Below are 11,280 nucleotides of genomic sequence, written 5' to 3'. Positions count from 1 at the left end.
TAAGAAATATAAATGACCCGAAACTGAGAAAATGTAGAAAAAGATTAGAAAACTCAAAATATAACTAAGTACACTAATAAATTATACTGTTAAATAATTAAAAGGGAGGGAATTTTTAAACCAAGTGATCAGAGGTTTAAGGAAAAGTATAAAACTTTGTATAAAAAAAGTTAAATTTTTTACACATTTTAATTATGTAACCAAACATATTATTTATGGATGTATTCTGTTATTTTTTTTACTTGTATGATCAATTTTTAATACATTTTGTCAGTGTTGGGGCCTCTATATAATGCAATGGCCTATTGTCTAAAAAGTCAATAAAAGTAGCTCAATGTGTTAGGATGATTTTAAAAGTAAAGTTTTACGACGTGTTAGAAATTCTGTTGGTCAGTGGTGAATGTTTATATCTTAGTCGTTTTTTTAAGTTAGCTGAATACCTTTGTTTGAAACTGTTAGCAGGACAAAACAAGCACTTTAAATTGGGTTTGGAAAAATTGCATTTTTACATTTTTCTGAACCAGAAATTAATTGATTGAACTACGATTATAATAATTATTAGTTGCAGTAGGCACTGTGTATTAGAGTGAAAGACCCGAGCAAACAGTGTGGATTTGTTCCGTTTCTTCTTCTCTACATCATTCTTTTTCATGGTTCTGGGGGACCTGGATTATGTACCAGTATGGTGCAAAGCAAGCAGCTTTATAGATTCTGCAGTCCATCTGACCTGCATACTGTATGTTTGGACACACAGAGGCTTTCCCTTGAAATGGAGTTCCTCAAGCTGTGAGGCGATTCCTGCTGAATCCATCATAACATTTTTATAACACTACATCACTACTAACATTCACGCAAGGATTTTGCACAGAAGACATTATATCTCATTTATTATTTATATGTCATCATGAATAAAGAAGCAATGAAGCTAAAACTTGAATAAATAATATTAAAGTATACATACACCATGTTTTGACTGCTTGTCCAAACATAAAACAATTAAGAAGAAATTACAGGATCTTGCCAGAGAACATAATATAAATGGCTGGTGTGCATGGGAACATGTTTTGTACTGATTGTAAAACTTTGCATGTTCAACTCACATTTTCTATGCCTTAGATGTCAAAGTTAATGTGTTAAACTCAACTGCAAGCCAGAGGTTGTGGACATTATAGCTGCACATTTTATTTGCATTTCACTGTATTTAAATTTAAATAATGTGAAAACTGGAATATACTTTATGTTTACAATCACTTGAGAGATCAGTTCAACAGGATGTAAATAATAAAAAAAAAAGAAAAGCGTGTGCGTGCGTCTCAGCAGCTGACAGATTTGCAAATATAAAGCTCAGACTCCAAGGTTAGCAATGACAGCCTGGGTGAACTCGTCGCTTGAGGCATAGCCCCCCAGGTCTCCAGTGCGCACCTGTTGCAAACATAAGGACAGTTTGTTACTATATGCACAGCTGCAGCAACACATGTCCACATACAGTATCACAGCCTACATGTCAGAGAGCCTTTAAAAACTGCACTCACAGATCAAACAAATAGTGTGATCAGCGAGATGTGTACTTTTAGAAAACAGTTTCAGTTCCTAAGCTATGTTCTCTTCTTTATTTTCATTAATTTGTGACCTTCCAATAGGCTATTAACACTATACCAGACACATACCGTACATTTATAAAGTAGAAACAGTGTTCGATGTTAATGACACAAGCAAACACATTGTCATTGTCCAACATACGTCGAATCTTATCTTATTAATTAGTATTCAACCATGTTATCATTCAGGCCAACTGTGACTGTTAAGAGACACAATGTTATTTATTCAATATTACATCACACGTTTGACAAGCTTTAATATGCAAGTATGAAATCTCCATCAACGATTCACTATCAGAAGGGAAACTACATCTAAAAAAAAAAAAAAAAAAAAGGACAGGACACCGTTTACACTGGAACGCTTGATACATTTGATTGCACCAAACAATATTAATATTGGTGGTTAACAAATGGCTACTTGTGAAGGCTTATATTGCAGCAGAGTAGGACAGAAAGCATGACAGCTGAAGAGGTGACACAGAGCAGCGTTATTAATTCTTACAGCATCGGTGGCATGGGGAGTTCTGTTGGAACGAGCGGCACCATCTCATAAGTCTTTTTCATATAAAGGCCTTGGAAATTATGTTTAAATATACAATTTAAATTATAATATATATAATTATGAACCATTTAATTTATTGTCACAAGACTAAAAACGTATCAGAAAATCCTCAGTTTATCAATTCATAATAAAACCCAGTGAAGCTGCTGTGCACTTTCAATGAGTAGAGGACAGGCTTCATGGGAGGTTTTCTTTGAATATTAATCTGTAGAATTATTGTAACATCTCTCTGAAGGATATTTCACAGTCAAAGGAGTAATACCTGAACATACAGTACATCTTGATGATTCTAGATATTGATATATACTGCATAATAAGATACAGTTGTAGTCAGTCTATATATGGTGGAGTTATGAGAGGCTATCAGAAGGTGAGATAAAAGTGAGGTAAATTTGGTTGTAAAGTGTTCGGCAAAAGCTGATCAGCTGATACAAACTGTTGCTTTACAGACAAGTTTCTTTACAATGTGTGATAGCAGAGAGGTATAGTCTGTAAGGACATGAAAACAGGAGAGGAAAAAAAAAGCTCTCCCAGAATGAGTCAAAAGATAATCTTAATAAGTAAAGGGATGCAAAGAGATGGACAGTAACTATGAGGAAAAATGTAAAGATGTATAATATAAATCCATGAGGGGAAGCCTCATGAGTGACACGTATTTTAGTAAAGTTCAACACAACACAGTTGATAAAACCCAAACATTATGATGCAACTGATGCTGCTCGTCAAAACTGTGTGGCACAACTGTCTTTTGGAGTTGAGTCTTATCGCGCGTCCAGTTCACGTCAAGAACAATGTCCAGATTTAAGGAAATGTCAGTGACGGGTGCGACGACGCATCTTATTAAACAGGTCGGCGATGCAGGTTTTCCACAACAGCACGCACAAGGTCGCTAGTGGTGGAGTACCCACCAAGGTCTCGTGTCCGTACCTGGGATGTGCACACAGACACACACACACAGACGCACAAAGACACACACAGACCCACACACACAGACCCACACACACACACAGACACACACACACACACACACACACACACACACACACACACACACACACACACACACACACACACACACACACACACACACACACACACACACACACACACACACACACACAGGGTAATGGGGTACAAGGAGAGGAGGGAATAAAAGGAAAGGGAGGAGGGAGAGGAAGGGCATTTCAGACAACGTGCAGGCAACTCTGCTTTCAAATAACAGGCATTCCTTTAAATTGATAATTTCTTACATCCACACAGTTGTCTCAAATACAAAAGCAACACCAACTGAAAGAACATCTTTTGCCACGGCTTTTAGAAGAGCAATGAAAGAGAAAAATAAAAAGTCTGTCATGAAGATGTTGCTGAGATTTTTAGAGATGAATCAACCATGCATTTTATTTGAGGGACTATGGTTGACTCGACGCCATGCTAACGTTTGTGTCAGTGTGTTATTGTCAACATTGCTCAGGTGCAAAAGGCAGTTAGTTTAAAAATAAAATAAAAGACTGGTTGTCCTGGTAACATTTACCTTGCAAGTTTATAAGGTTGAAAATGAGCGAGGAAGAGAAATGCAAGAGGAGAGCTAAAGTAAGACGCATAAGCATGTATACAGCCTGGAAAATAAGTATCTAGAGGCTCTCTAACACACTGAAGTACAGTTTAAAGGTTGTTAAATGGTATTGTTAATAGTGTTAGTGTTGTCATGGCAGTTGTCTCCACATAAACGGCCTGAATGCACCTGTGGGCATACAGTAGGTAGAACTATCATTAACACACACACACACACACACACACACACACACACTTACCTTGCCCTGTTTGATGACCTTCTTGACAGCATCTGACACCATTTGGGAGTGATATTCCAGGCTGCAATGCAATACAGTGACACTTAAGAAGTGGCCTTTTTTCTTTCTCGTACACATGTCAACATTCAAACAAAACAGGCACTTAAGGCCGTTTTCTAAGGCTGGAGGCGTGCGGTGGGCCAGGACAGAGGATTAGGAGGTACGGTGAGAGATGAGGCGTATTTCTTCCAACAAGAACCAAGAGGATGACTCACTTGAGGTGCCTGAGCATGTTAGCAGCACTGAGCAGCATGGCTGTGGGGTTGGCAATGTTCCGTCCTACAGCTTGTGCAAAGGGGTGGCGTGCGCCCTGAAAGGGAAAAGAGACAAGGTTAAAGTATGACACGACTGCAGTCCTGTACGTCCATCACCAAGTTAGCATGAAATAGCTATTGCTATTTTGTGAAATGCACTGCTAATATTTTTGTTGCCATACATTCGAAAAACAAACTCTAAACAGAGGATTTGGAGAAAAACCAGAGAATGACTGGCTGGCAAAACAACTGAACAGTCAAGTGGAAACTCACAGTCTCAAACACAGCGTAATCTGCACTGTAGCTTTCCCCAGGAACAACTCCCGCTCCTCCAACCAGCCCGGCTGCCAGGTTATCAATAATGTTACCGTACAAGTTGGGCATCACCAGCACGTCGAACTGGTACGGGTTCTGGACCAGCTGCAGCACAGTAACACAGACGATGAGACGGTTGAACGAGAAAAGGAAAAGTGACACTTATACCTAAGCAGCTGATCAAGTATTGATAAAGTCAGGGAGATGAATTGTGAGGCTGTATATACCTGCATGCAACAGTTGTCAATGATTATGTTCTCATATTTGATTTTGGGGTACAGTTGTGCCACCTCAGCACAGCACTGCAGAAACAAGCCATCTCCTAATTTCCTGTAATAAAGACAGGAGACGAGGACAAGTGTTGCTGTAACTACAATGCAAATCTCCACCAAAATTAAAACCATTTTAAGAATTAAAACAGGAATATGATTTTCTTTTTTAAATAATAAAAAAGCAAAGAGGGAGCTTTTCTATATCCTTACATGATGTTGGCCTTGTGAACAGCGGTGACCTTGCTTCGTCCCTTCTTGGTGGCGTAATCGAAGGCAAACTTGGCGATGCGCCGTGACTTAACTCTGGTGATGATCTTCAAACATTCTATAACACCCGTCACACTCTACAGAGCAGGAAGAGGGTGCATACATTTTAATACAGCCATTCATAATCAAGCTATGGCTATCAACAATGCAAGATAATTAAAAACACATTACAACCTCATCTACAGCAGCACACTAGATAGTTGTTCAGTCTGTCCGGATGTCCCTTCAATTTTAACGAATGAAGCTCGCGACATCGCTTAGGCTCATATTTTACACACACACACACACACACACACACACACACACACACACACACACACACACACACACACACACACCTGTAAACTGTCTTTTTAGAGCTTGAAGTAGGAGGCCAGTGAGGACACGGTGTAAATTATCACACTGTTAACACATTTATTTTCATAATAAACTGCGTCTACAGGACAGCTAAAGAATCATTGTACGAGTAGCAATGACCTCAGGCCCCCCCAATTGAGAGAGACACACACACACACACACACACACACACACACACACACACACACACACACACACACACACACACACACACACACACACACACACACACACACACACACACCAGCACCTCTGGCAGAGTGATTCATCTTTGTTTTGATACGTGGTTTAATGCTGACCAAATCTCTGTGGGCTCATGGGAAATCTCCCTCTTTAAAGAAGAGAAAAACATTTCCTTTTCATGTGGGTTTTAAACCTCATTCATCCTCTGACTGCGACGAGGAGGCATGTTGTTTACCTCGTGTTCAAGGGAGCTGTACTCCCCCTCGGTCTGTTCGCGGATGATGACCAGGTCCAGGTTGTTGTGGCGAGTGCTGTAGCCCGGCAGGCTGTTCACATGAACCACATTAGCAAACAGGTCCAGTTTACGCCTGAGGAATGGATAGGGAGGTAGTTATTATTATTTAATTTTTTCAAACAACAGAAAACCCCCCCACTAAAAACACAGAAAAATGCCCAAGTTGTTTTCTGGTTTTACCTCAGTCTCATATCATATGAAGCCAGCTCCCCTTTGAATTCCATGGGTGTGTTAATCTTTCCTGGATAACAAAGTATGTCATAAACATACATATTAGTTCCATTGCCGTCTTTTAAATAACTAATTTTGTCGTTATTAAATGGGGGTGAACGATGACAGTAGTAAACTACCTTTAATGGCCACTTTGTTGGTCTTCATAGAGGTTAACACTTGCTCCAGCCTCTCCCCACTGGCCATGTTCTGTACCTCACTCAGGTGAAACTCCTCAAATACTACCGGGACATCTCCTGCCTGGAGACAAGACAAAAAGAAATCAAACTTTAAAAATCAGCCATTAGAATAATAAAAAAGATATGTCATCAGCAAAAAATAGATGCTCAGTAATTGATCAAGAGTGGGACAAAAATCTCCTGGCAGATGATGTAATTCTGTATCTAACAGACCCGGTTAACTCTCTCACTAAACTACAGACGCTACTAAACACCTATAGTGCTATTTCAGGATACAAGGTCAATTTGGAAAAAAGTGAAATTATTCCACTCACAAACTTCGATCACACTGAATACCAACAAACAACCCCATTTAAGTGGCTACCGAATATTAAATATCTAGGAATAATTACAGATAATGATCTTAAAAACTTGTACAAATTGAATTACGTCCCATTGCTGAGTAAAATCGAGAACGACCTACGTCGATGGATGAATCTACCCATTACTCTAATTGGTCGAATAAACTGTGTGAAAATGAATATTCTCCCGAGGTTGCAGTATCTTTTCCAGTCCTTACCCATTCCATTACCTCAAACCTTTTTTAAAACCCTCAACAAACACATTAGGCAGTTTTTATGGAACTGTAAAATGCCAAGGGTGTCAATGGAAAAATTAACATGGGATTATAGTCTAGGTGGTTTTCGACTACCCAATTTAAAGAAATATTATTTAGCAGCCCAGATGCAATATATTTTGTCATTTTTTGACGGTGGTGCTGCCCCCTCTTGGATACAAATTGCACTTCATCCTTTGAAAGAAGAAACCTCCAGTGATTTTATTTATAAATGGAACTCCAAAACCATATCCAGCAGGACAGACAATCCTATTTTGAAACATTTTATTAAAATATGGTATGAAGTTCACAAAACTCTTGGACTAAATATGAGACTATCACCAAAAACACCTCTAAGACAAAATGAACTTCTACCCATGACTCTAAATAACAAGATTCTGGAGACTTGGCATGACAGAGGAATCCAGCATCTCGAAGATTGCTTTGATCAAGGACTTCTCATGTCTTTTGAAGAACTGAAGAGAAAGTAGGACTTGTCCAGTAGAACTTTCTTTTGTTACCTCCAGTTAAGATCTTTTTTGAGAACCAACCTGGGCCCTGGAATGACTCTACCTGTGTTAACTAATGTGGAAAAATTGCTTCACCAGGGAAATGTGTACAAATTTATTTCTAAAACGTACTCCATGTTGCTGAATGAGGGTCCAAAACCAGGATTACACAGATCCAGGATGAGATGGGAATCAGACTTGAATATAACAATTGATGAACAACTCTGGTCAGATTTGTGCCAGAACAGTTTGTCAGCAACGGTTAATGCCCGGTACAGACTTGTTCATTATAATTTTCTTCATCAGCTGTACCTCACCCCACAGAAGCTACATAAATCCAAACCTGAATTGTCAGAAATGTGTTTCAGATGTGGTATAGAGGTCGGCTCCTTCCTACACTGTACCTGGCTTTGCACAAAGGTGAGGTCCTTTTGGTATGACTTTTGTAATACAATAACTAAGATCACAGGTGTTACCTTTCCATTAGACCCTGAGCTATGTTTACTGGGAAACTTCACAACTCTTAACAGGTCTTTAACAAAGCCCCAAATTAAACTTGCAGTAATTGCTTTATGTGTGGCCAGGAAATGTATTGCAATGACATGGAAATCTGATTCCCCCACTCTCATCGACAAATGGTCTGTGGAAATGAACAGTTGTATTCCTCTTGAAAAGATTACATACAGTCTCAGAAAAAGATATAATTTATTTTTGAAAATCTGGCAGCCTTATTTGGAGTACATGGGTACAACACTAACAGTACAATAGGACTAATTATTTGAAGTTACAATATGCTTTGTGCTGTGTCACTTTATGCACCAACCTTTTTTGTTTTTTGGTTTGTTCGGGTGGGGGGAATTATTTATTTATTTACTTAATTTTATTTCATGTATTTGTGGTTTTTTTTGTTTTTTTCTTTCTTAGCGTGTTATGTAATTTTTTGTAATGTTTAATGTACTGTGTTCTGTAAGCTCTGCACATTCTCTTGCTTGGTTAAAAAACTTGGAAAAATAAAATATTCCAAAAAAGAGTGGGACAAAAACTAAATCAAACAAAACGTAAAAATGTATTTAGTATTGAGGTTTGTTTATTTCCTTCTACACAAAGCTATAGTGCACCGTATGTTTTCTGAGGAGACAAAGAGCAGAGATGATTCCACCGCCGTCATTGTAATAATTACCTTGAACACGTCTTTGACGGCAGTCATCAGCTCAGGTCCCACTCCGTCCCCCGGCACCATCGTGACCTTAAAGATTGCATCGGCACGCGCCGGTGGGGCTTCAGGGCCACAGCGGCCAGCAGACACACTCAATGGTCGAGAGGCCAGCTGCTGCCACCGGGGGCCACTCAAGCTCTGAAGGATGGGAAAGAAGATACAGTTACATCAAAGCAACACATTTCTTCTGTTTCATTCCTTTAATCAGCATGTGACCCCTCAGACTTATCTTGAGAGAGATAAATGAAATACATGGTATCAGGCCATTATGGGTGGCAAATGAATGAGCAATATTAAATGACAAATGTTGCTTTATGGGGGCACTATTCTTTTTTTTTTTTTATATGATTTTTGCATCAATGTGAGATATCACATTTGCAGAATTTTTTTTGTCTCTGTTGACATGAATGATCATCAGTCAACCTGTGGGCAACATGGGATCAACAGGGATTAAATCAAATAAACAATTCACTTCAGCAGGTCACCTGTCAGAATGACAACTCACCATGCCAACTGCAGTTTTAAAGTGGCAACTACACGTCTCTTCTACACTCTCCCTGACATTTAAGGATTTACCAAGTGAGAAAACTGGAGATGCCTGACAACTAAAGCACAAGTGATCAAATCACGAGCACAAATGATTAAAGATAAGTGATGAGGCACACAGAATGATCTAGTCTGACCGTTGGGATTAACGGGTTGTCAGGGTTAACGTTAACTGAGTTAGCTCACGTTAGCTCCTTTAGCTCACTATCTCACTTAAACACAGAATAATAACAGTTCTACACTAAGTTGACTTGTTTGACGAGTATCTACTGACGACCGAGATGTCTTTATTCGTTGACCAGCTGACATAACCAGATGGACCCACAACAGAGCATTTTATATGAACTTGGCTCTTCAAACGGAGCCGCAGTGGCTCATGGTTAGCAACAATACGTGAATGACACAAACCAGTCCGACTCTTTCTTCAACAGTTTAAAATAACTTGCTGCTTGGGTTCAACAAATACAACTTCAACTAACGTTACTGCTAGTACTTTCCTACCGACGTAGGCGTAATATGGGGAAGGAAACCTCATCTATGCACTCACCTTGACCAATGTTACCAAGCTTCCTCTCAGGGTGGCCGCCATCGTTACAGGCGTGCAGCGTTTGAGCGTCTTCTTCTGTGGTTTTTCTTCTTCTTTTTAGTTTATTGGCGGACTACAAACGTTTAGGTGCATGCCGCCACCGACTGTACCGGAGTGTGTAACATCATGACTTTATGACGTGTCATTTAAACACAATAATATTGTTATTATTTTAAATAAAATTAAAACTAATAATAAAAAAGTAATTAAAAAAACATTAACTTAAATAAACCCATTTGAACCTTTTCTGTGGTTCATCAGTAGTGCTGTAACTACAGAACCTCTGCTGAGATGGTAGGGAGCAACATGAGGACATCATATCACATTGCCAGTCTGAAACATGCAGTCTATCATTTACTAAGACATAGAAAACAGAGCTCTGAAAGAAGAGAGGGGTGATGATGAAAAATACCCCACTGAAAATAATCTTTAAACACAAACTTGTAACAGTACAGTGCATACAGTGTGCATTTTCATGATGTTCTTTTAACTGCCTTTATTTATTTATTCATTTCCCCCTCCACAAAGTTGAAAAATACGCACAAGATTTCCAATCTACCTGTCCTGTGTCTGTGCAAATGACAATAAATCAATAAATATATCTAATCTTACATCTGTTGGGTAGAAATGACTGTTAGGTATATTAGAAAATACAGAGTCATCTCATCCTCTGGTTTCCATTTGTTCATTGTGACAGCCTTCACAGTTCACATCTCTAGAGAAAAAACAAACAACAAAAATAACACACACACACACACACACACACACACACACACACACACACACACACACACACACACACACACACACAATCTATATTATGATACATCTGACAAAATGCTTAGATCTGCAGCTATGTGGGATAGTGTAAAACACAGCAATGGTTGTCTGTATACTTCTGTGCTCATTTGCTCTTTTGAAAGGTCTTCATAAATGACAATGGCAAATTCAATCTTAAAATGGGATGGCATAGAAGGAAAATAGGCTATAGAAATATATGGTGAAAAATAAAGTGAGGTATTTTGAGAGGTGTAGAAAATAGGAAACAGGAAAACCGTACAGCATTATGTAATACATATAATATTCACTTCACTTTGACTGATTCAGGGGGCCCAGTACAGGGGCCCCTGAATCAGTCAAAGTGTAGGGCCCCTGGAACATGCTCGGGATTACAGCTATTTATTGTGTCAGAGCTGTTGTTGAGCTGAGCTCAGGGGGGCCAAAAAGTAGTGATGCCTCTGTGTCCATCTTTATGTGAACAGCTGAGGATGCACATTCACATATACAAAGCTTTCTATAAATTGCTTATAATATTATCTTCACCAGTACTGTTGTAACATTATATTTGCTGCTGCCACTCATGGCCCCACCCTCTGAAATGGGTCCATCCTAAATAGGTCAGGGGATTCCCAATCCTATTCCAGGTAAGTGATGCTATCTGCTGACACGCAGGATGACATCAGGT

General features: G+C 39.1%; 1 protein-coding gene across 2 annotated transcripts; it reads right to left on the bottom strand.

The window, feature by feature from the left end:
* Window positions 1–870: 870 nt before the first annotated feature.
* Window positions 871–9,857, bottom strand: idh3b (isocitrate dehydrogenase (NAD(+)) 3 non-catalytic subunit beta). 2 transcript variants are annotated; one of them, XM_068720204.1, is made up of 11 exons: window positions 9,777–9,857; window positions 8,648–8,821; window positions 6,304–6,424; window positions 6,134–6,194; window positions 5,894–6,026; window positions 5,062–5,195; window positions 4,807–4,909; window positions 4,538–4,684; window positions 4,226–4,320; window positions 3,972–4,032; window positions 871–1,422 (listed from the first exon to the last, which is right to left on the bottom strand). In XM_068720204.1, the coding sequence occupies exons 1-11, from the start codon at window positions 9,816–9,818 to the stop codon at window positions 1,345–1,347; spliced, it is 1,149 nt and encodes a 382-aa protein (XP_068576305.1). In that variant the 5' UTR covers window positions 9,819–9,857; the 3' UTR covers window positions 871–1,344. The 2 variants fall into 2 exon arrangements, with proteins under 2 accessions (XP_068576305.1, XP_068576304.1); XM_068720203.1 differs by lacking the exon at window positions 871–1,422 and adding an exon at window positions 1,796–3,087.
* Window positions 9,858–11,280: the final 1,423 nt, after the last annotated feature.

The sequence above is a fragment of the Cebidichthys violaceus genome, unplaced genomic scaffold, assembly GCF_023349555.1.
Source record: "Cebidichthys violaceus isolate CVI_PGR_0920_01 unplaced genomic scaffold, fCebVio1.0.p SCAF_25, whole genome shotgun sequence".
Classification (NCBI taxonomy): domain Eukaryota; kingdom Metazoa; phylum Chordata; class Actinopteri; order Perciformes; family Stichaeidae; genus Cebidichthys; species Cebidichthys violaceus.
The sequence above is the reverse complement of the archived record's forward strand: the minus strand, read 5'-3'. Positions and strand labels throughout refer to the sequence as shown.